Below are 27,825 nucleotides of genomic sequence, written 5' to 3' on the forward strand. Positions count from 1 at the left end.
TGGGATCAGCATTCTTTTCCCTTTTAGCGGATTTTGACAATGATTTGTCCACTGTAGTGTCAATAGGTCTCTTGCTACTCACATGCATCGTGGATGCACTTGGTGTACCCGATTGTTCTTGAGATGATGACGGAGGTGCAACAATCTGAGGTGATGGATGAATTACTTTCAATGGTTTTGGTTGGGTGTTTTTCGGTGTTTTATTGGATTGGCTTTTGCTAGAAGTGGATTTTGGGGATTTCATGATGAGTTTCTGGGTTGAAGAAGATGAAGCGAGATTGAGAGTGAGAGATTTGCAGTTTGCTTGTTGGTTGTGACGTGAGGGGGTGTTTATAATGAATATGAGGTGATGGTTCCACAATGGTTTGCATTACACATTAATTAATTTTGCATGTGTACACAATATATTTGAGAGGGTAGGTTCATGGAATCGTTAGTTAATAACGGATTTTTGAAGCATTACGATGATCCCCCTCCCACTTTTTAAATAATTTGCGTAAACCATCTATTAAAAGAAATTGCTGGAATAGAAAAATATTGAAATTGAAAATATGAAATATTTTATATGAGTATAGAATAAATAGAAAATTTATGCTTCTTTTGTCTGATCAATTTAAACATGCAAACATGAGAGCATTCACAGCATATACTTTTAAATAACTGTGTACCTGATCCTTTCAATAATTGATTTTTCAATCAAGATTTTTGTGGATGATATGACCCTTTCAATTTTCATTTTGCCTTTGAGGAGCATGCTTGTCACATACTTTAGTGTAGCTTAATCATGCCAAGTTCTAATCTCGTTTTTTTGTGTTGTTCTCTTGGGAGTGGTTTTGTCATGATATCAACTATTTGCTCGTTAGTATTTACATGCTTGACGATAATATTTTTATTTTCAACATTGTCCTTGAGAAAATGATGTCTTATGTGGATATGTTTTACTCTAGAGTGATGCACTGGATCTTTTAATATGCATATGGCACTGGTATTATCACGATAAATAGGAACACATTCAAACTTAATACCAAAATCTCTTAGCTGCTGTTTTATCCAAAGCATTTGGGAACAGCAAGCTGCTGCTGCTGCCACATATTCTGCTTCAGCGGTGGATAATGCAACGGTGTTTTGTTTCTTGGAACGCCACGATACTAAACATGAGCCAAGAAATTGTACCATACTTGAAGTACTTTTTCTGTTTATTAGATCTCCTACATAATCTGCATCACTAAAACCTTTCAAGTCATAGACATCACTTTTAGGGTAAAATAGGGACAAGTCATCTGTTCCCTTCAAGTATCTCGGAATTCGTTTCACTGCTGTGTGATGTGATTCGTTAGGGTTTGACTGAAATCTAGCACATAAACCAACACTAAAAGAAATATCGGGTCTACTTGCAGTTAGATACAATAAAGAGCCAATCATGCCTCGATACATAGTTTGATCTACATCTGTACCATTTAAATCTTCATCTAATCTAACATTTGTACCCATAGGTGTATGGTTAGTTTTAGCATTATTCAAGCCATATCATTTGTGGCGCCAAAAATAATATCATCAACATAAATTTGAACAACTAAAATATCGGAACCTCTATTCTTAAAGAATAATGTTTTGTCGATTTTACCTCTAACAAAGTTTTTTTCAATCAAGAACTTTGATAGTCTTTCATACCATTGCCTAGTAGCTTGTTTTAAGCCATAAAGAGCTTTATCAAGCTTGTAGACATGATCCAGACAAGAGGTACTTTCAAAGCCTGGGGGTTGTTCAACAAAAACTTCTTCATCAAGAAAACCATTCAAGAAAGCACATTTCACATCCATTTGATATAATTTAAAGTTCATAAATGCAGCAAAAGAAATTAAAATTCTAATAGCCTCTAACCTCGCTACCGGAGCAGATGTCTCGGTATAATCAATTCCTTCTTGTTGATTGTACCCTTTAATCACGAGCCTTGCTTTGTTTCTTACAATGATTCCATGCTCATCTAATTTGTTCCGAAATACCCATTTTAATCCAATCACTTTTTCGTGTTTTGGTTTGGGTTCTAAATGCCATACTTTATTTCTTTCAAATTCATTCAATTCATCTTGCATGGCTACGATCTATTCGGAATCTCTTAGAGCTTCTTCGTGATTTTTGGGTTCAAGTGATGATAGGAACGCAAAGTGTGCACAAAAATTTCTCATTTGGGATCTGGTTTGTATTCCCTTATTCAAATCACGGACTATCAAATCAAGAGGATGACATTTTTGATATCTCCAAGGTTTGGGCACAAATTTTCTTGTGGGAATAGTAGTAGGCTCTGGATTATTCGCTTGATTGTTATTCTGTTCAGCTTCTACTGGATCAACTTGCTCATTTGTGGGAACAATTGGATTGGGAACAGTCTATTGGTCCTGATGTACTGGCAGTTCTTGATCTTGATCAGACCTCTCTGCATCTTCTTGAATAGGCTGTTCTCCTGCTGTTCCATGATCTTGCTCTTTCATTTCTTCTTCATCGTCCTCTAGATTTGCAAGTCCTATTTTAAAATTATTTATATCCTGTTCACTTGTCAAAAAGTTAGTTTCATCAAAAATAATGTGAACGGATTCCTCTATCCACATTGTTCTTTTATTGTAAACTCTGTAGGCTTTACGGTGAGATGAATAACCAATGAATACTGCTTCATCACTTCTTTCATCAAACTTTCCTATATTTTGTTTTCCATTAGCATGAACAAAGTATTTACATCCAAACACACGAAAATTGGAAATATTTGGTTTTACACCTTTAAGCAATTCATAGGGTGTCTTAGAAGTGATTGGTCTTATCAATACTCGATTTAAAATATAGCATGCAGTATTAACAACTTCAGCCCAAAAATTTATAGGTGGACCACTAGCAATTAACATGGTTCTAGCCATTTCGTCTAATGTTCTATTTTTTCTTTCTACCACACCATTTTGTTGTGGTGTTCTTAATGTTGAAAAATTATGACTTATTCCATGTTCATTGCAGTAATTCATAAAGCTTGAATTTTCAAATTCTTTACCATGATCTGAACTTATGTGAATAAGTTGATTATGCAACAATTATGGACAATCTACAATACAAGTCCAAACATGTAGAGCATAATTGTTTCAGTACACTTACTGAGTCTACTGAACTTGCTGACTTTTTCTTGAAGAATAAGGAAGATCATCTTCAAGATGGATTGAACATCTACATGCAAGCATGGCAAGACTAAGGGGGAACAAAGGGAAGTCTCCCAAATAACCAGAACAGAAGGTTGTTCCCAAATCAGCAAGCAACAGAACAGCAAAGACACCGATCTGCCTGGCAGCCCACCTTGCGAGCATTGGAACGTCTAACCTGGTGTGTGTATGAGCGTGGGAATTCAAAGAAAGGCATCTTTGGACAAGAAAGAAGAAGCTAAGACTCAGAGTTAGCACGGAGAGTCCTCACAAGCCCAAAAGATCAGCTCCAAGGTCGCGTGTTCGCCAGATATTTGAGAATGGCTGATTTCAGAATACTTAGCCTATTTTATGTTTCTATTTTAGTTCCTTATTTTGCACGTGTTGAAATAATAAGGCACGGGGTTAGTTATGATTGTTAGAAACCCAATTATAGCCGTTATAGCTCTATATAAAGGAGCAACCTCATTGTATCATATTCAGTTTTTGTTGATTAATGAATTTTCATTCAAGTAATTGTGTGCGATTACAAACTTGAGTGTTGTCTTTGTGAGTGAAGCAAAGAGAGGATTCAGTCAATTCCACGAGAGTTAAGAGAGTGAATCCTAATTTGAGTGTAAGGAGGAGGCCAGGGACTGAGTGAAGGTTCATTGTCTCCATCCACGACATAGAACCATCCCAAGGAATTGTTCTTGTCACCCTTCTGTTTTGATACAAAACAGAAGGTTTTGCTTGTTCTTCGTGTGTCAAGGGAGTTCTTGGCATCAATCTTGAAGGTGTTAAACGGTTTCTTGGATCAATCCTCACCATATTTGGTGCAAATTGGTATCAGAGCCGCGTTTCGAGGAGGGATACGATCAAAAGGAACAAAGGAAATCAGGTAAACAACATCACATACACGCCTCGTAAGGGTAAAACAGAAGGATCAGGTATTGTGCAAATTTTTTTCAATTTTCACGAATACAGGTAAGAATACAGTCTTATACTTTCATAATTCGATCTTTCTTTGTTAATTACTCATTTGTGATTAAATAATACGGTTTATATCTTATCATTGTATGAATTTGATTGTGGAATGCAAATTTCTGATATTCTAATTATCGCATGAATGAATGCAAATCAATTGGATTTTTGATATTCTGTTTTTGAGTCATTATACGTATCAAATTTTGTTCACTAATTCATTTACATTCAATTCTTGTATGTCCTGGATGAATATTTGTTGAAATTTGATAACAATTGCATTTTAAACATTCGAACAATAGTCTTCGTTGCGAAAATTAATATATGCGATTTCTGAATCTTGAATTCCAATCTTTGTTTGTTGTAGGTGTAATATCTGACAGGAATTGGATAGAATTTGTTTATGAATCATTGAATACTACGATTGCTTGAGGAAGATTGATCATAACAATCTGATTTGCGAAAATTTTTCTGGAAAATTAGGGTTTGGTATTTGTGTGTTTGTCTTTGTTGCATTCATCCTTGTTTCTGAAAATTTTGCTGTTTAAGAATTTCTTGCATTGTGATATTGAGAACATCATGAATACGGATGAGAGGTTTGCTGAAATGGCTCTTGCCATCCAACAACTCGCACAAACAATGAATAGAATGCAGATGAACCAACAAGAAAGGGTAGCGCCTGCACATAACCATGAAAGAAACACAGAAGACAATACCCTTAGATTGGATGTCTCTGATTTTGGAGGAACAACACATAACCCCGAGGATTACTTGGAATGGGAGGCTGGACTGGAGAGATACTTTGAGTTCAAAGAGACTTCTGAAGAACAGCAATACAAGTTGGCAAAAATCAAGCTAACCAAGCTAGCTGCCATATGGCTTGAGGGAATTCAGAAGCAAAGAAGGAGGGAGAATAGGGAAAGGATTAACACCTGGACCAAGCTTAAGAAACACCTTCGAAGGAAGTATGTACCCTCATCATATAGACAAAATCTCTTTGTACAATGGAGTACACTCAAGCAAGGAAGCAAAACAGTGGTTGATTATATACAAGAGTGGGAAAAATTATCCGTTCTTTGTGATGTTAATGAACCAGAGGAAATGAAAATAGGTAAGTTCATAGGAGGCCTGAGGGAGGATTTGAGGGAAAAACTTGAGGTGATGCAGCATTTGACCCTCGACACAGCTTGTGATAGTGCCCTCACCTATGAAAAATACTCCAAGAAAAGGAACACCTGTACACAGCCCCTTGAGTCTACTTTCCCTAAGCCTAACACAGTAGGTATTACAGCAAATGTGGGAGTAGGAACTTGCACAAATAGTAGAATATCACAGCCTGCAATAACCAACAGAACCAAGGACAAAACCAACGTACCTATGAAGGATGAGATGTGTTTCAAGTGTCATGGCCATGGACACTACAGAAATGAGTGTCCTAATGCACGAGCTTTCACCAACATTGAGTAGACTGAGATTCACAGTAGGGAGAGAGGACATAGAGCTATGCTAGTAGCCAAGGATGGGGAGGAGAAGGTCATATTACCACCCACACCCACAGATGAACACGAAGGCTCTTACATACTGACCAGCCTGGGCACTTTGCAAAGAACTGAACCAAGTGACACTGAGGGAAGTGAGTCAGAGGGTGAGAACAGAGAGTTAGTATACCCTGAAGAAGGAAGCTACCACTTGCTTGTAAAAAGAAATTTCCATGCCACACCAAAGGGAAAACACGCTGACCAAAGAGAGAGCGTGTTTCAGACCAAGTGTAGGGTGAAGGATAGAGTGTGCGACCTTATAATTGATGGGGGAAGCGAGACCAACTGTGTGAGCCATCAGTTAGTACAGGACCTGAACATGAACACTAGTAATCACCCGAAACCATACAAACTACGATGGTTAGATAGCAAGGCTGAGGGCTTTGTAAGGAAGCAGTGTTTAGTTAGCTTCTCAATAGGATCCTACAATGATGAGATGATGTGTGATGTCGTGAACATGAATGCATGTCATATACTGTTGGGAAGACCATGGCAGCACGATAGGCACTCCATACATGATGGGCTTACCAACATCTATACCATCAAACATGAAGGGAAACTAAAAGATCTTATACCCCTACCTCCATGTAAAACCATTGTTGCTCCTACAAAACAGAAGCAAACAAACTATGAGCTGAACAGAAGCAAACAGAAGCAAACAGAAGCAAAGACACCGATCTGCCTGGCAGCCCACCTTGCGAGCATTGGAACGTCTAACCTGGTGTGTGTATGAGCGTGGGAATTCAAAGAAAGGCATCTTTGGACAAGAAAGAAGAAGCCAAGACTCAAAGTTAGCACGGAGAGTCCTCACAGAGCACACAAGATCAGCTCCAAGGTCGCGTGTTCGCCAGATATTTGAGAATGGCTGAATTCAGAAGACTTAGCCTATTTTATGTTTCTGTTTTAGTTCCTTATTTTGCACGTGTTGAAATAATAAGGCACGGGGTTAGTTATGATTGTTAGACACCCCATTATAGCCGTTATAGCTCTATATAAAGCAGCAACCTCATTGTATCATATTCAGTTTTTGTTGATTAATGAATTTTCATTCAAGTAATTGTGTGCGATTACAAACTTGAGTGTTGTCTTTGTGAGTGAAGCAAAGAGAGGATTCAGTCAATTCCACGAGAGTTAAGAGAGTGAATCCTAATTTGAGTGTGAGGAAGAGGCCAGGGACTGAGTGAAGGTTCATTGTCTCCATCCATGACATAGAACCATCCCAAGGGATTGTTCTTGTCACCCTTCTGTTTTGATACAAAACAGAAGGTTTTGCTTGTTCTTCGTGTGTCAAGGGAGTTCTTGGCATCAATCTTGAAGGTGTTAAACGGTTTCTTGGATCAATCCTCACCATATTTGGTGCAGATTATTAGTAGATTTTTGTATTTTGTTAGCAAAAGAAACAAACTCATTAAAAGCTTCATCTTTGCTTACTAAAAATAAAGTCCATGTAAATCTAATATAATCATCAACAATGAGAAACACATATCTTTTGCCACTATGGCTTTGTAATCTCATCGGTCCACACAAATCTATATGTATTAATTCAAGTGGTTTAGAGGTGGTCACTACATTCTTTGGTTTAAAGGACGACCTTACTTGTTTTCCTTTGGTACAAGGATCACAAATCTCATCCTTTAGGAATTTTATTGATGGCAATCCTCTTACTAGGTCTTTTAATCTTAAAGAATTAATCAAAGTATAACTAGCATGATCTAGACGTTTATGCCAAAGAAATGGGTCGTCTTCTATAACACTGAGACACGTTAGACTGGATTTGGGAACAGTGTCGAGGTCCACAACATAAGTGTACCCTTTTCGGATTCCTTCGAGAACAATGTTTCCTGTGTCACTCCTAGAAATAATGCACTTTTCAGAAGTAAAGATTACAGAGTTACCTTCGTCGTAGTGGAACAAGTTTACAGCGGAAGATTTGTTTATGATTTCTTTGATTAAAGGTTTTCTCGATCAAAGGGTTGTTTTAAGGCGAATTCTAAGTAATCTTGAAGGACTACTTATCCTGGAAGAAGACACCGATTCCCCTAAGGAATACAAGGCCTTAATCCTCACAATTCTCACAAAGATCAACGTGATCTTGGAGAAGTATGAATCCGTGAAGGCTTGAACACACTCAAACTCTCCAACAGAAAATGAAGAACAAACAGAAACAGACACTTGTCTTCTGAATGATTACAACTCAATATGAATTATCAAATCTGAATTATTGAATATCTCTTACAAACTGGAGGGGAGCCTTATTTATAGATTTGGCTTTCTCCTCTTAACGGCTAAAAATCAAGAAAAAGGCGCCTAAGTTCTAACGGCTCTAACAGAAGGCTTAAAATAGAATGCGCTAGTTCTTCTGTCAGGTTTTAGGGACACCTAACTGTTCCTTCTCCAGCTGTTCCTTATCCTTCCTCTTTTATATATAGAACTGTGTACGCTTTTCTCCATGCTGGGCCATGTACGTTCATATTATTGAGTAGCTGTACCTCCGTTCTTTGTTTATCAGCTTCCTTAACTTGGGTTGATTTAGGTTCAGCACGCTGTTCCTCTATACTGTTCCCAGTATTACCCTTACGCTGGTCATATGTAGAAGGTGTACTTGTTTCATTCCCTCCTTCTTCAGCTCGAATTGTCCCCAATTCAGAGTTATCATAGTATGGCTGTAAATCCCCTATGTTGAATATGGGGGAGACTCCATATCGATCAGGCAGGTCTACTTTAAACGCATTATCCCCATATTTGTCAGTAATTTGGAATGGTCCATCAGCTCTTGGCATTAATTTGTTTTTCCTCTGCCTTGGAAATCGTTCCTTCCTCAGGTGAATCCATACCCAGTCTCCAACCTGGAACTTTTGTGAAGCTGAAGTGCTTGTATTAACTTTTTGCTGGTACTTAGCAGTAGCTTGCTCAATATTTTTCTTGGTTTACTTATGGATGGTTATCATGTCCTCAGCATGCTGCTTAGCATCCCCATGTGGTCTGTAATGTGAAGGAAGATCAATTAGTGAGATAGGTACTATAGGATTCATTCCATATACGCATTCAAAAGGTGATATCTTAGTTGCCCAGCTTGGACTCATATTATAGGCGAACTCTGCATGACACAGCTTAAGGTCCCAATCTCTTAGATTTTTCTTTACCAAAGTCCTAAGGATTGACCCTAATGTTTTGTTGGTCACCTCAGTTTGCCCATCAGTTTGCGGGTGATGAGAGGTGCTGTACAAAAGCTTGGTGTTAAGCAGTCTCCACAGGGTGCTCCAGAAAGAGCTTAAAAATTTGCTATCCCTGTCTGATACTATCGTTCTATGGACCCCATGCAGCCGTACAATTTCTGCAGAGTAAAGCTTGGCGATTTGGTTAGCATCATTCACCTTATTACATGCTATGAAATGGCTCATTTTGGAGAATCTATCTACCACAACCATGACTGCATCTTTGCCCCTCTGTGTTCTAGGTAGGGCAACTATAAAGTCCATACTTACATGTTCCCATGGTCTTTGTGCAATTGGTAGGGGCTTGTATTCTCCTTTATGGAATGTTATTTTTGCCTTGATACAAGGCTCACATCTTAAAATGATCTTGCTTACTGTGCCCAACATTTTTGGCCAATAAAAGTGCTTGGCTAACATGTCCAAGGTTTTCTGTATACCAAAGTGTCCTGCTAAGCTTCCCTCATGTATCTCTCTTACTAAGGCTGTTCTTAAAGATGTTCGAGGAATACATAGCCTGTTCCCTTTGAAGAGAAACCCCTGCTGGATACTAAATGGGCCCTGTGGTTGTTGGATGCACTGTTGGTAAAGGGTACTGAAGTCTGGATCAGTTTGGTACTGTTCCTTAATTATTTCAAAACCTAATACCTTGGCATCCAAGATAGCTAATAAGTGTGCTCTCCTACTTAGAGCATCTGCCACAGTGTTAGTTTTCTCAGTCTTATACTTAGCAACAAAGTTAAAGCTTTACATAAACTCAACCCACCTAGCATGTTTGGCACTAAGTTTGTTTTGCCAACTGATATGTTTAAGGGACTCATGGTCTGAATGCAGGACAAAGGGTTGTCCCTTAAGGTAATGGGACCAGTGCTCTAGAGCTCTAACCATGGCATAGAATTCCTTATCATAGGCTGAGTAATTTATCCTACTTTTATTTAGCTTTTCACTAAAGTATGCTACAGGTCTACCTTCTTGGATTAAGACAGCTCCTATTCCTGTGTTGCTGGCATTGCATTCTACCTCAAATGGTTTACTGAAATCAGGTAGTCTCAAAATAGGAGGGTTACACATGGCTTCCTTAATATTCTCAAAAGCTAATTGTGCTTTTGTGGTCCATTTGAAAGTGTTCCCCTTAGTGCAGTCTGTGATTGGTGTCATAATGGTGCTAAAATCCTTAATGAATCTCCTGTAAAAAGAGGCTAGGCCATGAAAAGACCTTACCTGAGTGATACTAGTGGGTACTGACCAAGTCTTAATGGCTTCTATCTTTGTAGGGTCTACCTGCACTCCCTGTCTCCCTACTATAAATCCCAAGAAATAAACCTCAGTTAATAAGAAGGAACACTTCTCTAGTTTCCCAAATAGTCTCTGTTTCCTAAGGGTCTTGAACAACTGTTCCAAATGGTCAAGGTGTTCCTCTACACTCCTACTGTACACTAATATGTCATCAAGATACACCACTATAAACCTTCCTAAAAATGGTCTTAGGACCTCATTCATTAATCTCATGAAGGTACTTGGGGCTCCAGTTAGCCCAAATGGCATAACCATCCACTCATACAAGCCATATTTGGTTTTAAATGCGGTCTTCCATTCGTCGCCTTCTCTCATCCTGATTTGATGATACCCACTTCTCAAGTCTATCTTACTAAACCATTGAGATCCTGACAATTCATCCAACATATCATCTATTCGGGGTATGGGAAACCTATATTTAACAGTAATGTTGTTCATGCTCCTGCTATCAACACACATTCACCATGTTCCATCCTTTTTAGGAACAAGTAAGGTGGGAACAGCACATGGACTCATGCTTTCTCTAACATACCCTCTGTCCATAAGCTCCTGTATTTGTCTTTGCAACTCTTTGGTCTCCTCAGGGCTAGTTCTATATGCAGGCTTATTGGGTAGTGCTGCTCCTGGCATAAGATCTATTTGATGCTCAATGCCCCTTAATGGAGGTAACCCTACTAGTAATTCTATAGGAAAAACATCAGCAAATTGATCCAACAAGTTAGTGATCCTGGGGTCTGGTTGACTACTTTCTTGTGTTACTTCCTTACTGAACAAAAGAAATGCTAGTCCTTCTCTCCTGACCTCCTTAATACTCACCTTTCTATTTATCAACGACACATTACCTACAGGTCTCTATGGAAGTGAAGTGCCTACTGTCTTCTGTGAAGGTAAGGCGAAGCCACTGCCTATTGGTTGCTGTAGAGGTACAGTCCTGTGGGGTGGCAAGGGCATAAGGTCCTTAATTTTTCCCTCATGTCTCAAGGTATAAACATTAGTATAGCCATCATGTAAAGTCCTTCGGTCATGCTGCCATGGTCTACCTAAGAGCACATGACAGGCAGTCATGTCTAACACATCACAAAGCACCTTGTCCTCAAATGATCCTATAGCAAACTGAATCAAACACCTCTTCTTAACAAAACCACTTGCCTTGCTATCCAACCATTTTAGTTTATAGGGATGTGGGTGTGGTTTAGTTTCTAAGCCTAAGGTCTGAACTAAATCCTTGCTGACACAGTTAGTTTCACTCCCCCCATCTATGATCAGATCACACACCTTGTTCTTAATTTTGCATTTGGTTTGGAAGATGTTTTCTCTTTGATCATTTGGTTTGGTCTTTGGGGTAGCATGAAAGTTTCTTCTAATCAACAAATTTTGCATATCAGGTTCAGGATACACTTCCTCTCTGTCCCCTTCTTCCTCACTGTCCTCAGTTCCCTCAAAAGTCTCTAAGACTCCTTCATCATTTACACAGTATGTACCATCAGGGTCTTTCTCAGATGTTGAAGGCCAAACTAACTCCTCCCTACCATTTCTGCTAACCATCATGGCCCTAGGTCTACCTACTTCCTTAATCTCTGCCCATTCTTGCACAGTGAAGGTTCTAGCATTGGGGCACTCACTCTTAATGTGACCATGTCCATGACATTTAAAACAAACAACCCCCTTCAAGTCCCTGTGATTTTTATCCTTAGTGGTATTGGTCATTGGTGGGATCCTATCTGGTGCATTGGTCTGAGTCACAGTGGGTGTTGGTGTAGTATTATTCTTTAGGTTATAATTCCTCACTGGTCTATTGTAGGTGCTGCCCATGCTTGATTTCTTCTTAGAATATTTTTCTAAGGTGAGAGCATTACTACAAGCTAAGCTAAAGGTAAGTTTTGGAATCAACTCCAACTTTTTCCTCAGATCTTCCCTTAGTCCTCCTATGAATTTCCCAACCTTCATCATCTCAGTTTCATTGGTGTCACAAACAACAGACAGTCGTTCCCATTCTTGAATATAATCTGACACAGTTCTATTATCTTGCCTCAATGTCCCCCATTTCATATACAATTGTTGTCTATAATTGCGTTGGACATACTTCCTTCTCAAGTGCTTTCTTAATTTTTCCCATGTATTGATTCTTTCTCTATCCTCCCTCCTTCTTTGCTTTTGCACTCCTTCTAGCCATATTGCAGCAAGCTTGGTCAGTTTGATCTTAGCTAGCTTAAATTGCTGTTCAAGTGGGGTTTCCTTAAAGTTAAAATATCTTTCCATATTGGCTTCCCAATCTAGATACACCTCTGGGTCTGGAGATTGTCCATCAAAACTAGGTAAGTCAATCTTCAAGGTCTTGTCCTCACTGTTCCTATTATTTTGCAGAAGCTGTTGTGGTCTTTCCCCTTGATTCCCCATATTATTGGCTACAGTCAAGGCTAGTTGCTGGACTAAATTGGTAAGGGTTTCTAGTTTCTCATCCATGTCCATATTTTCCAAGACACTCACAAACAAAACAATGGTAAGACAACTAACAACAAGAACCTGCAAGAAGATCTTCACAACAAGTTTTCCAGAAACCAAAACAAATGCACAATTCAAATAATCACCAGCCACAATCTTGCAAGAAACTTTCCCAACAACCAATTTCCAAAAACAACAACGAATGCACTGATGTATAAACCCTAATTTCACCGAACAATTTTCAAGAATCAAATTATTTAAACCAACAATTTTAAAAGACAACGCAAAGTTTCCAAATTTGTAAGTGAAGGTGATTAACTCCTTATCAAAGAACACAGTTAAAACAATCAAGAACTGACTTATATGAATCAATTTTGCGAAAACGCAAAAATTTTGATTATCAAACACCAAATTGATACGCATGCAATGACAATAGAATCAGATTTCAGGAATCTTTTTCCACAATAAATGGTGTAAGATGATTCAATTGAACTCCACAAATCTTAATCACTGAAATTAATAACAAGGAAGAATTGAATTTATACCTGTGATTTCCAATTGAAAAAAAATACAAACGATACCTGATTTCCTGATTAATCTTCTTCTCAGAAAACGCAAAGTTACCTATTACCTCGTATCTCCTTGTGTCCCTCCTCAGAACATGGCTCTGATACCAAGTTGGAACAAGTTTACAGCGGAAGATTTGTTTATGATTTCTTTGATTAAAGGTTTTCTCGATCAAAGGGTTGTTTTAAGGCGATAGCTAAGTAATCTTGAAGGACTACTTATCCTGGAAGAAGACACCGATTCCCCTAAGGAATACAAGGCCTTAATCCTCACAATTCTCATAAAGATCAACGTGATCTTGGAGAAGTATGAATCCGTGAAGGCTTGAACACACTCAAACTCTCCAACAGAAAATGAAGAACAAACAGAAACAGACACTTGTCTTCTGAATGATTACAACTGAATATGAATTATCAAATCTGAATTATTGAATATCTCTTACAAACTGGAGGGGAGCCTTATTTATAGATTTGGCTTTCTCCTCTTAACGGCTAAAAATCAAGAAAAAGGCGCCTAAGTTCTAACGGCTCTAACAGAAGGCTTAAAATAGAATGCGCTAGTTCTTCTGTCAGGTTTTAGGGACACCTAACTGTTCCTTCTCCAGCTGTTCCTTATCCTTCCTCTTTTATATATAGAACTGTGTACGCTTTTCTCCATGCTGGGCCATGTACGTTCATATTATTGAGTAGCTGTACCTCCGTTCTTTGTTTATCAGCTTCCTTAACTTGGGTTGATTTAGGTTCAGCACGCTGTTCCTCTATACTGTTCCCAGTATTACCCTTACGCTGGTCATATGTAGAAGGTGTACTTGTTTCACGTAGAACTGAGAAATGCTAAATAAGTTATGTTTCAAATTCTCGACTAAAAATACATTGTCAATTGCATGTGAACTTGACTTTCCAACTTTTCCTTTGGCGATGATTTCACCCTTCATGTTGTCACCGAAAATCACAGTTCCCCCTTCATAGGTTTCCAGTGAGAGAAATTTTGATTTATCACCTGTCATGTGCTTGGAATACCAACTGTTGAGATACCATGAGTTGTTCCCCCTCACTTGGACCTGTATAAAAAATCAATTGTTACTAATAGGAACCCAGGCTTTCTTGGGTTCCTTGTTGATTTTACATGAGTCAACTTTCTTTATCCAAATGTTATCGACATAGTTTATGTTGGAGACAGTGTGTTGTTCCCTTTTGGTACACTGGTCTTTCCGATGACCAGTTTTTCCGCAAGAGGAACAGATTTTGTCACTTGGGAGATCAACATAGACCTTTTTCCTCTTATTATTCTTAAAATAATCTACGGATTTTGAGTTTTTACTTTTAGCTTCTTGAATCCTTTTGGGAACATTTTTTATTTTCCCTTTTTCTCTTGAATTTGATTCAAGTTCTACTTTATCATTGTTGGTTTGGTTAGATTCAAAGCTACTTTTCAGATTTTGAAAATCTGTACACAAGTTTTTAATAGATACATCGTTCACTTCATTATTCAAGCCTAGCAATTTATATTGTGTTAGTTCAACATTAAGAATAATATTTTCTTAACTCTTTCCATATTTTCCTTTAGAATTGTATTTTGATCCAACAAAATGAAAAATCTATTTTGGACATCGGATCTAAAGGTGTTTATGTAGGAAATATGGTCTTTGCTTATCTTGAGGTCTTTTTCCAATTGGAGACACTTATCGTTATATTTTTCTAGTTTAACTTGTGTCTCCACAAGCAACTCTATTAATTTATTTCTACTTAATTTGGATGGATGAACAGAAAATGAGTTAGAAGTATCCACCTGCTTTCCTTTGGTCTCATCCTTGCTTTCATGCGTGGCCATGAGACATAGGTTTGTTGTTTCTTCCTCTTCGAGGTTTTCAGTCTCAGCATCACTCTCAGATTCTCCCCATGCAGCAATCATGGCTTTGCGAAAGTCGGTTTTGTTAAAGTTTCCTTTGCTTTGCGATTTTCCATAATCCCTTGCCTTTCCCTTGCCCTTTTCATTTTTGCACATTGGGCAGTCCTTGATGAAGTGCTCGGTACTTCCACATTTTTGGCGTTCAAGGTTGGATTTTGTTCTTCTTTCCTTGTTATTTCTTTGATTGGCATACCTGCTGTTCCTGAAGAACTGTTTGAATTTTCGTACCAGCATGGCAGCCTCCTCCTCATCACATTCTGATTTTTCCTGTTCTGCTGCTGCCAAGGCCAGTCCCTTGTTTCTAGAACTGTCTGTTGTTCCCAAGTGTAATTCATGTGTCATTAAGGAACCAGCCAACTCTTCCAGATTAAACTTTGTAAAATCTTTAAACTCTTGGATGGCAGTAACCTTTGCTTTCCAGCGTTCATCTTGAGGGAGGCTCCTTAGGATTTTCCTTACTTGTTCATCGGTGGGAATTAGTCTTCCAAGGGAGACAAGTTCATTTGTGATGTTAGTGAACCTTGTGAACATCTCTTGGATGCTTTCTCTTGGTTCCATAACAAGCATTTCATACTTAGACAACAACAAGTTTATCTTGGAACCCTTTACTTCACTTGTTCCCTCATGGGTAACAGCCAGCAGGTCCCAAATCTGCTTGGCAGATTTGCGCCCCATTATTCAATTATGTTCGTTTTGTCCAAGACCACAGTGAAGTAACTTGATGGCAAGAGCGTTTATTTTCATTTTCTGAAAATCTTCTTTATCAAATTCGGTTATAGGTTTGGGAATGATTTCGTTATTGGAGTTTGTAGTAGTTACCTCAAAGTCTCCAATTTTGATGACTCTCCAAACTTGATAATTTTTCGCTTTGATGAAGATCTCCATCCTATTCTTCCAATAAGCGTAGAAGTTTTCTTCAAACATGGGTGGCCTTTAAGAAGAGTACCCTTCTTCCATTCGCTCGTTTAGGATTGACATCTCTAGGAACATCAGGGTTTTGCCCTCAGGGTTTCCTAATCAAATGGAAACAGGGCTCTGATACCAATTGTAGACTCTCTTAGAGATGGAAACAGTAACAAGAGCGGGGTTGAATTGTTGTTGTTACAAGTTTAAGCATTTTCGCCTTGTTTTTGCGGAATTAGATAAATGAAATAAATTTAAACTTAGAGCGAAATAATGAAAGAGACAACACGATTTTACGTGGAAACCTTCTAGGCCTAAATAGAAGAAAAAAAACCACGACCCCATGGGATTTCTAAACTCTTCAATATGTTAAAGGCAACTCGTTACAATTACATTAAACACCTTGATTTACTCAAAGCGCATCAACTAGGCCAACTTCTCTTTCCAATAGCTTCACTCAAAGCAACTCTCCTAACTTGACTAAAAGCTAACACTTCTCTAGCTTCACTAGAAACTATCTAATTCTCCCCTAGACTCACCCAAGACTAGTTAGAATTACTCTCTCAAAAACCCTTACAAAAAAAGATAAAATTCTCTAAAAATAAAATCAATGAGTTGCACAAGAAAATATTGTAAGTTAATTGGAAATTTTAGAATAAAATATTTCTTGTTGATTTTCCAAAAAAAACGCATGAAAATACTAGATCATACGAATGCATAAAAAGAGGAACAACTGAAATCTTCTATTTATAGGAGCAATTTACCTAATAAAAAGGAGGTAACTAACCACTATTCCCTTATCCCAAATAATAAGGAGAATAATATGGATCTTAAAATCCAAGGACAAACCTACGGTTAACATCTAAAACTAGGTATACACTTTGACAAAATCAAGTCCACGGTTTACCTAATAATAGCTGTTGTACCCTTATACTAACAATATGCAAATCAGTTATTGTTCCCTTTTACTAATAATAACAGCAATTTTCATATACTAAAATTAGTTGCAGTTCCCTTTTCCAATAATAAACACGGTTACCTTAAACTAAATTTAGACACGGTTACGCTTAGCTAAAAATAGGGACAATTACCTATATACTAATAATAGGGATAGTTACCTATTTACTAATATTAGGGACAGTTACTCTAACAATAGCTAAGTCTCCCTTAATATCAGCTGCTGTTCCCTTTTCCTATATTTAGTCAATCTAGTAATTTGCTAAATATAGAACTAGAATAAAAGCCTAATAAAAAGGTTTTTAGAAGACCATGCGTTAAATATTATTAGAAAATATTTTCCCAATTGACTTTAATAATTAATTAAAGCAACAAATTAATTTTAATTAATACATCAACTAAAAACAGAAAATATAATTATAATTAGAATTTCAGCAGACGTGTTATTCTGATACCAATTTGGGAACAGTATACAGTCTCCGAATTCCAGCAGCGTTAGATCATCAAACTTGGGAACAGTAGACCTCCTGTCTACATTTGACATCCTAAGCGATATACCTCTTCTAACTTCTTTGGATTCCTTTGACGAGTACACGTTCATAGACCAAGTCATAGGTACCATCAATGATCTTAATCACGACCTGATATCGACCTGCAAACAATCTCTAAAAATACATTCGTTTATATAAAGTGTAGTCATCTTCAAAACCTAAGAGGTCCAACAAGATGGGCTAAGTACCTTTAAAAAGAGTGTACTGTTATTAATAAATATAATAAGTTCTATGAAAAGAGTAAAGTGTGCAATGTCAATTTATGTATACCTTTCAATTGGATACAACCATCTATAATGAACAGGTCCTCCAAGCACTACCTCCTTAACAAGGTGAATTAATAAATGAACCATGATAGTTAAAAAAAGAGGAAGAAATACAATCTCCATTCAACACAAGACTTCTATTATCTTGGATTGTAAAGCACAAAGAGATTTAAAAAATGATGAAAGATCATCAACAAGATCAATAACTGTGGAGGTTTGAGATGATTTCAATGCCATTGGAAGGATATCATACATTAATAAGTGGTTTTCATGAACTTTTAAGATTCGTAAGCTTCTTGTTTTTCAAGTTCACATCTTGAAAGATTTGACCCATATCCACCAGGAAATCTAATATTTGCCAAAATATGTAGAAAAGAACTCTTTACCTACCCTCGTCATACAATTATGGGGCGAGGGGCATGATGAATTCATTGTCACTATGACGTTGCAGCCAAAAATATGGCTTCACATTTCTATGTTCAAAAAAGCTGCGAGCAAATTCATCATCTTTACTTTTTCCATCTATATTCATCAAAGTTCCAAGAAGATTATCACACATATATTTTTCTATATGCATGACATCTATGTTGTGACAAGGAGTATTATGCTCTCAATAAGGAAGATAAAAAAATATACTCCTCTTAGTCCAAAGAATCTTAGGATCATTGACATCATTATCACTTATGGACAATCATTTTCGTCTTTTAAATGACTTTTTAATTTTCCCATACTCATGCTCTAAAGCTAGTTGCTCTCTTAAAACGCTAGCCAGTCATAGGTGAAGGAGCACTAACATGTTCTTCAGTCCCAACAAAAAAAAAATAGTTTGAAATCTAAAGGAATGATCCCTATGTAACAATTTACGATGTCCTATGAACATATCTTATTTTCGACTCGTGTAAAGGGAGTTTAGAAACTACACTCAGGACAAGCATTATAACCCTTAGTACTCCATGCTTCTAACATGGCGAAAGTTGAAAAGTCGTTAATTGTCCACATTAAAGCTGCTTGAAATTTGAAATTCACATTAGTCTATGAATCAAAAGCATTGACACCTTTCCACAACAATCTCAACTTATGTATTAAAGAACGCATATTGATTAATAAAAATGTCATAATAATAATAATAATAATAATAATGATAATAATAATAATAATAATAATAATAATAATAATAATAATAATAATAATAATAATATTATTATTATTATTATTATTATTATTATTATTATTATTATTATTATTATTATTATTATTATTATTATTATTATGAAAACTAAATAAGATAAGATAAGATCAAATCAGGCCAGATCAAATCAGACCAGATCAATTCAGACCAGACTAGACCAGATCAAAAAGATTTAGATCAGATCAAATCAAACCTTAGTAAATTCATATCAGATTCAATCAGATCAGACGAAGTGAATATACCCTTATAGGATGTAAAGAGGGAGATACTGTCCTTATCCCACGTATCACTCTTACACCAACTGATAATGTTAAGCTACATGTTAAGATATAGAGAAGGCCGTTTTCTTATAAGCATATTTTTTGCTATGACTATTGCCAAAAGTCACGGGGAAATCCTTGTCACATGTATGGTTATTTTTGCCAAAACCTATTTTGAGCCACGGTCAACTATATGTGGCTGTATCTAGGGATGCAGGTGGGGCGGGTCTAATAGGAGACCCGCCCCATCCCCGCCCCATCGGGGCGGGGATGGGTACCGGTTTGATGGGTCATGGGGCGGGTACGGGTATAAAATTCATACCCACCACGGGGATGGGGATGGGGATGGGTTTTAGGTGATACCCGCCCCATCCCCGCCCCGCCCCGCCCCGCCCATCCTCGCCCCGCTTCACGAAATGTACAAATTTTGAGAATTGGAATTCCCTAAATTATTTTTCAAATTTCTGAATTTTTTAAACCTTGAATTATTTTCAAATTTTTTAAAAAAACTTTGGGTTGGGCCTTTGAAAACTTTTAAAAATTATTTTCACTGCTTCACTGCTTCAAAAATCAAAACCCTAAATTATTTCTTTCAAAACCTAATGCTGGCCGTCATTTCTCATTTGCTTCACTCATTCACTGCTTCATTTGCTTCACTGCTGGTCTGCTGCCGTCACTTCACTGCTGCACTCCCATCTTCTTCTTCTTCTTGAAACACTCCCATCTTCTTCAATCTTGCTGCATATCGTCTTCTTCTTCAATCGTCTGTCTTTTCTCCAGTCAATCGTCATCTTCTTCAATCTTGAAACCATCAATAGGTAAGTTTCTGATTTTCTGCAATCATCATCTTCTTCAATCATCTTGAAATCATCAATGTGGAATGAAGAAAGAAAAAATGAAATTCTTGAATAAAGTGTGCTTGTCGGTGTCTGTATTTGTTTATCATGCCAGATGATTTTCATATTTTCTCTTGAATGGCATGAAACGAATGAGCTGGAGTTTCCCTTTCCTTTTGCCGATTTCAGAACGTGTATCCCTGTATATTAAATTTTAACAATTATGTGTTTTCGCAGGTTTCAGAACATGTATCCCTGTATATTGTAATAAATCAAAGTTCAATGAAGTTGCCACTAACCAAAATTTTAATTTATGAATGTGTAAAAATAAAAAATTAAAAAAATGAAAAATGAAAATAATTGAATCTGATAGAGTATGTGATTCACCACCCACCAATTTTAATCTCATACTAGACCACCCAAATCTATACCTCTGTTTTGTTTGAAACCCACATCCTGAAATTCAAAAACATGAATTGGGTTCAAATAATAAATTTAAATTATAATAAAAAAAATCAATTAATGTATTAAAATAAATAGAGAAATTGCACTAACCACTAATTTTATCTAAGGAAAGAAACCAGATCTGACCATCATCTGAAGTCTTGAAATTACTTTCAGAAAACATGATATCAAAGTTATCTTTGAATGATCCTTTTGTTAATGAAACTGATAAAGATGGTGAAACAATGGCGGCCATTAAAGCTGCAATAAACAGAGGAATAGCCATTTTAGATAATCTTTCTTTCATAAACAGAGGAATTTCAATGCTTCATCAATGAAGCTTTTATGGAGGGCTGAACAATTAATGATTTGTTTTTATATTGCTTTGCTACGTTTAGTTAAAACTCAAGTGTATTGTGTGTGGAAGGTAGATTTAAATTAAAAATAGATTTAAATTAATGACAAATATATATAAAATATATGACACAGATGGGTATTAAGCGGGGATTTGACGGGTGGTGGGGCGGGTAAAATGGGTATTATACGGGGATGGATACCCAGATGGGGATGGGGATGGGGACGGTATTAGGTACAAACCCATCGGGGCGGGGACGGGGAAAAAAATTATACTCGCCGCGGGGATGGGGATGGGGATGGGGATGGGGATGGGGATGGATTTACCAGATGGGGATGGGGATGGTAATGCCAATATCCGCCCCGCCTCGCCCCGTTTGCATCCCTAGCTATATCACCTGTGACAAATAGCAGAACTAAAGATTTTAATACTCTCTTCTATTTTCCTTATTAATCTCATTTCCAAATAGGCTTTCATTCTATTAGTCTTATTTTTATTTATAGAATGAATTTTTTACCTTATTATTCTTATTCATATTAGCTTATTACAGTTAATCTAATGAAAAAACTTTATACAATTTACTTATTACCACTTCTCTATCTTTTTTAAATAATTTCATTTAACTCACTTAAAAATCTATGAAATGTCAAATAGGACTAATTAGAAAATTAATAGTAATCTAATGAAAACATCACATATCGAAAACTAAGAACCTGAAGAAAACTAACAAAAGACATTTCGAAATCACAAAGAAAAGACTAACCAAACCTTTCAAAATCCCTTCGAACTCAGAAAAATCAAAATCACGAACGAACGAATAAGAATCTGCAAAAAAGCCCGTCGAAAATTCGACGAACCCAGAGAAATCGAACAGAGAATTGAAAACCCTTCGAAATCAAGATACAAGATCAACAAGAAACTGCAAACAAACCTTACAAGTGCCCATCGAAAAGTCAGAATCGCAAACAGAATGGAAAAAGACCGCAGCCCAGAAACGCCAATCAGACCCTCACAATCACGAAATTGAATGAAGAATCTCCAGAAAACACAAACAATCCAAGGTAAATAACGAAAAGTGAATGAAACAGCAGCAGAAATCACGAACAGAACTGCAGAAAAAATTCACGATTAGTGAGCAATTCCAGAAATCGCAAAATAGGGCTGAAAAGCGACAAAAACTCTGCAAATCAGACCCCTTCTCTCTGCCATTGCCATTGTTGAATCATCAACTTAGTTAGTTTGCTAGTACATCCCAAAATAGCAAATAAATTTGAATGATTGCTACTGCAAAATCCATTCTCCGCCAATCTCTTTTCTATTCTCACACTACACTTCAATGTCGAAAATCCCTAATTTCTGCCATATCTACCACCTCAACCTCTCTCGATGGCGGAAAACCCCTTTCTACATCCAGCAATTCCAAAGACGACTATTTCGCCGCCATTCACCACATCTCCACCATTGTTCGTCGCGATATTTACCTTGAAAGAACCCTAAATAAGCTTAAAATTACCATTACTAATGAACTTGTTTACCGCGTTCTTCGTAGCTGTTCTAATTATGGAATTCAATCATTTCGCTTCTTTAATTGGGCGAGATCTCATTCTATCTCCTCTTATTCTCCTACTACGATTGAATACGAGGAGCTTATCAAAACCCTAGCGAAAACTCAACATTGGGAAACAATGTGGAAGGTTCTTAATCAAGTCCATAGAGAATCTTCGTTGATTATTTCTACTGAGGTAATTGAGTTTATTATCCGTGAATATGGTACTAAAGGTTTTGTTGATGAAGCTGTCCATGTTTTCAATTCTTGTCCTAAGGTTTTTAAAATTGAACAAACTGTTGGTGTTTATAATTCCTTATTGTTTGCTTTATGTGAGGGGAAGAATTTTTATGGTGCTTATTCTTTAATTAGGAGGATGATTAGGAAAAGGATTATTCCTAACAAGGAGACTTATTCTGTTCTTGTTAATGCTTGGTGTAAGAATGGAAAGATGAGAGAAGCTCAGGAGTTTTTGGAGGAGATGAGTAGAAAAGGGTTTAATCCACCTGTTCGAGGTCGGGATTTGTTGATTGATGGGTTGTTAAATGCTGGGTATATCGAGAATGCTAAGAATTTGGTTAGGAAGATGTCGAAAGAAGGATTTGTTCCAGATATTAGGACATTTAATTCATTGTTAGAAGTGATTTGTAAGTCGGGGCAGGTTGAGTATTGTATTGAATTGTTTAATGATGTTTGCAAAATGGGGCTTTGTCCTGATATCGATTCATATAAGATTATGATTCCCATTGTTTCTAAGTTGAATAAATTGGATGAGGCATTTCGTTTATTACATTGCTCAATTGAAAAAGGCCATATGCCATTTCCGAGTTTATATGCGCCTATCCTTAAGGCGTTGTGTAGGGTTGGTCAGTTTGATGATGCATTTAGCTTTTTCAGTGATATGAAGGTTAGAGGGCATCCACCTAACAGGCCAGTTTACACAATGTTGATTAGGATGTGTGCTCGTGGAGGTAGATTTGTTGAGGCTGCAAATTACTTGGTTGAGATGACTGAGAGGAACTTACCACCTTTATCAGGAAGCTTTGATATGGTCACTGATGGGTTAAAGAATTGTGGGAAGCATGATCTGGCAAAAAGGATGGAGCAATTAGAAGTGTCTCTAAGAGGTGTTTGATTATGTCAGTTGATGGATGAGGTCATGAGCATGTTTTCGTGGGGCTTAATCATGTAAGAAAGTTACTATTTCATGATGGGTTAAAGAATTGTGGGAAGCTCATAATGCTTGCGGACAACCGAGTTGTGGCATTCTGCACAAAGAGGCTTATTCATGGTAAAAAAGTTACAATTTCATCACTCTCCCTCTTATTGTTCCTTTGAATCTTGTAAGCCTCATGTTTTTGCTAGTAGGCATCGAATTTTGTGTATGGGGCCTTAAGTGTTTAATGTGTTTCGTTGTTATGACAAGGCTATGGCTTAGTAAAACTGACCTTATCAAATCTTGCCAAGATTAGCATTGGGTAATGGGATAGCTTTTGGCGCCTTGAACATGAATGTGAAACATCCTGCAAATCTTTAATAATGTTGAGGTTCTCTTTTCACTAGCACGTTTTAACAATATATTCATGTTAAAGACCAAAGTGCCTCGTTTGCATAATATTGATCTAAGTCACAAAGTGAAGATTTACATGTTTTATTTGATCGCCTAGTATGAGGTATGTGATTTCTGTTACTTTCCTGAGGGTGCAGCCGAGCTTATTGAGCAGTTTCCCAACTCCTTAGGAGGTGTTTAGCACAAGGGAATAGGACTTGTGAGACTTTAATTTTTGAGATTTTTAAGATGAGACTTTTTTTGGCAAAAATTTCTTATATTAGAAACGAATGTGGAAGCGTGAGCCTAAAGCCCTAAAGTGGCACGAAAGGTTGAAGACCATGACTTGAAGGTGCACTAATGAAAAATGGTTATATACAAGTATTAAGGTAAGGATAAATGGGAGGCTCAAGCTTTGTAGAGAATTAAAGACGGTATGGTAAGGATAAATGGGAGGCTCAAGCTTTGTAGTTTGGCTTTACTTCTACAAAAATATGGCAATATATATACATAGGCAAAGGGTGACAAATGGGGCAGCTTTCGAAGCAAGGCAGCAGTAGGCGAAAAAGACAGAACAACAGGCTGTATCCTGCTAGACCTTGGCTCGGTTGAGTGAGCTGGGGTAGTAAGCCTCTGTCTTCTTTTACGTGATTCAACAGTCCCCTATGCTCTGATAGCTTATTCTAGCTGTTCTGGGGTACTTTATTGCCGTGATGATCAATTGCAGGCCCATGTGAAACATTTCAGAGGTTTGATTTATGCACACAATTGGTGTGTATTCATGACTTGGAGTTCCTTTTACCACTCATAATAATACATGCTTAAGTTCTAGTAATCACTTTGTTACTTCTAACCTTTAAACCTACACTCTTCTACACAAGAGTCAAGTCACACACTCTTTCATTCTTCACCTTGACAATAAAGATGACCTTTAACAAAACACAAATCCCACGACACTCCAAAGATCACTTAACTAAAGGCACCAAAGCATATTCACCAAATACTTACGCATTAAGATGACCCCATGAAAAAGTCTTAGAAAGACCCAAACGGAGTACACACCAAAAGACTTACAAAGTCTTGCAAAATCAACCAAGAACACCATGAACTTGTTGATTGGAAATTGGAATAAAAAGAAACACCTTTTGCTCAAACAACAAATTTGCCTCAAGTTGTGGTTCTTTAACAAAACAAGATACTTGGATTAAGTTTGCGGAAACATGAATGCCAACAATTATGAGCATGGTGCCAAACAAAATGTTTACATAATAATTGGTTCCATCGATGTTTATAATGAACCGGTCGCTATCATCATAACTCTACCTTCACCAATGTATCATCAAACCCACTTAAACATACTAGTACCAAGGGACATTAAGTTATCTCAAATGTGGGGATATAAAGCGGTTTTGAAACCTTAGAGTCAAATCATAACCACCCTTGTACTCAAATATAAAATAAGAGCAACCAACTTCATCACAAAATCATTAACATGATTAACATAAGCATTTTAAACATGCTTATCATTAAACACAACTAGCTTGGCATAACTAGTGCTAGACTTATAATTAAACATAAAAAATATGGTCACCAAAAAATAATTATCAAGTCATGATTTTTGTTCAAATATTGCCATAAAAAAAATCTATCCATTAATCTTCTTACAAGCACGCCTGTGTTAACCAACAAAATAAAGAACTTATGTGATAGTGATGAAAGATAAAACCATAAATCAAGATTCACCCGAAAAACTCACTTCACAACTTATCTCAACCAAATCAAGGATCTTCAACTCAAAAATGTAAGAGAAAAATATGGCAAAGAACAAATCAACAGTATAAAACAAAATATCCGAACAAATTTGGAACCATTTAAATAAACATATCCATTTTGATGGAATGTGAAAAATTTGAGGTGAGGTTTCAAGAAACATTCTTACCAACTCCAAATTAAGGGAATGAACAACAAATTCATTAGGAGCAATCAAAATAGAGACACTCTTTGACCATAAAGTTTGAATTATTTTAACCAAATTAGTGCCACTTTTAAAAGCCTTAAAAACGAACCTTAAGACTTAATTTCTTACATATGCCTATTTTTTCAATTCTAACCTTTTCAAAACAATAATATACACTAATTACTGTTGTGTGCCAAGTTTCATACCAAAGAAATCAAGTTTGAACTATTTTAAGCAAGTTAGCGCCATAAAACCTTTAAAAGCCTTAAAAACAAACCTTGAGACGTAATTTCTCACATATGCCTATTTTTTTAATTTTAAGCGTTTCAAAACAATAATAATACTAATTGGTGTGGTATGCCAAGTTTTATGCCTTAAAATTATGATTTTACACACTTTAAGTAAGTTAGTGCATAAAAGCTTAAAAGCGCTAAAAATATATTTTTTAGACTTAATTTCTTATATATTCCTATTTAAAATATATACTAATTACTGTTCTGTGTCAAGTTTCATGCCAATCTAATTAAGTTTGAACAACTTCAACTTAGTGCCATAAAAACTTAAAAAGTCTTAAAAACGAACCCTGAGATCGTATTTCTTACATATGCCTATTTTTACAATTCTAACCATCTCGAAAATATAATATATACTAATTAGGGTTGTGTTTCAAGTTTCATGTCAAACAAATCAAGTTTGAATTACTTTAAGCAAATTAGTACCATAAAAGCATAAAAAATCTTAAAAACTAACCTTGAGACTTAATATTTTACATATGCCTCTTTTACAGTTCTAACCATTTTGAAACAGTATTATACACTAATTAATGTTATGTGCCATGTTTTATATCAAACAAATCAAGTCTGAACTATTTTAAGCAAGTTAGTACCATAAAACATTTAAAAGCCTAAAAAACGAACCTTGAGACTTGATTTTTTACATATGCCTATTTTTTCAATTCAAACCATTACTAAACAATACAAAATACTAATTCGTATTGTAAGCCAAGCCTAATGCCAAACAAATTATGTTTTACAAACTTTAAGTAAGTTAGTGCTATGAAAGCTTAAACGCGCTAAAAATGAATTTTATTACTTAAGTTTTTTCATATGCCTATTTTTACAATTTTAACCATTTTCAAGAAAAATGTACACTAATTAGTGTTGTGTGTCAAGTCTTATGCTAAACAAATGAAGTTTCAAGTACTTTAAGCAAGTTAGTGCCATAAAAGCATAAAAAGTCCTAAAAATAAACCGCTAGACTTATTATTTGACATATGCCTATTTTTCAGTCCTAACCATTTTAAAAGAGTAATATACACTAATTCCTGTTGTGTGTAAAGTTTCATACCAAAGAAATCAAGTTTGAACTATTTTAAGCAAGTTAGTGTCACCTTTAAAAGCCTTAAAAATGAACCTTAAGACTTAATTTCATACATATGCCTATTTATTCAGTTTTAACTATTTCCAAACAATAATATACACTAATTATTGTTGTGTGCCTAGTTTCATGCCAAAAAAATCAAGTTTGAATTACTTTAAGCAACTTAGTGTCATAAAAGCTTAAAAAGCCTTAAAAACAAACATTGAGATTTAAATTCTTACATATGCCTATTTCTACAAATCTAGCCATTTCAAAAAAAAAACAATAATAATATAAGCTAATTAATGTCTTGTGTCAAATTTCATGCCAAACAAATCAATTTTGAATTACGTTAAGCAAATTAGGACCATAAAGGCTTTAAAAGCCTAAAAAACTAACCCCTAGACTTAATTGCTCACATATGCCAAGTTTTTCAATTCTACCCATTTAAGACAATAACATATATTAATTAGTGTTGTGTGCGGAGTCTCATGACAAATAAATCAAGTTTGAATTACTTTAAGCAAATTAGTACTATAAAAGCTTAAAAA

General features: G+C 36.4%; 2 protein-coding genes across 4 annotated transcripts; one reads left to right on the top strand and one right to left on the bottom strand.

The window, feature by feature from the left end:
- Positions 1-19,615: 19,615 nt before the first annotated feature.
- Positions 19,616-21,089, bottom strand: LOC130799597 (probable xyloglucan endotransglucosylase/hydrolase protein 8). Of its 3 annotated transcripts, none has more exons than XM_057662740.1 (3): positions 20,620-21,080; positions 20,459-20,520; positions 19,616-20,319 (listed from the first exon to the last, which is right to left on the bottom strand). In XM_057662740.1, the coding sequence occupies exons 1-3, from the start codon at positions 20,813-20,815 to the stop codon at positions 20,305-20,307; spliced, it is 273 nt and encodes a 90-aa protein (XP_057518723.1). In that variant the 5' UTR covers positions 20,816-21,080; the 3' UTR covers positions 19,616-20,304. The 3 variants fall into 3 exon arrangements, with proteins under 3 accessions (XP_057518723.1, XP_057518722.1, XP_057518721.1); XM_057662739.1 differs by having other exon boundaries at positions 19,637-20,264; positions 20,620-20,852; XM_057662738.1 differs by having other exon boundaries at positions 19,637-20,520; positions 20,620-21,089.
- An 876-nt stretch (positions 21,090-21,965) lies between these two features.
- On the top strand, positions 21,966-25,632 carry LOC130799596 (pentatricopeptide repeat-containing protein At5g18390, mitochondrial). The gene has a single exon (XM_057662737.1). It carries the CDS (start codon positions 22,138-22,140, stop codon positions 23,542-23,544), a length of 1,407 nt encoding a protein of 468 aa, XP_057518720.1. The 5' UTR covers positions 21,966-22,137; the 3' UTR covers positions 23,545-25,632.
- The last annotated feature ends 2,193 nt before the right edge of the window (positions 25,633-27,825 follow it).

The sequence above is a fragment of the Amaranthus tricolor genome, chromosome 14 (genome assembly GCF_026212465.1).
Source record: "Amaranthus tricolor cultivar Red isolate AtriRed21 chromosome 14, ASM2621246v1, whole genome shotgun sequence".
NCBI classification, from domain to species: Eukaryota; Viridiplantae; Streptophyta; class Magnoliopsida; order Caryophyllales; family Amaranthaceae; genus Amaranthus; species Amaranthus tricolor.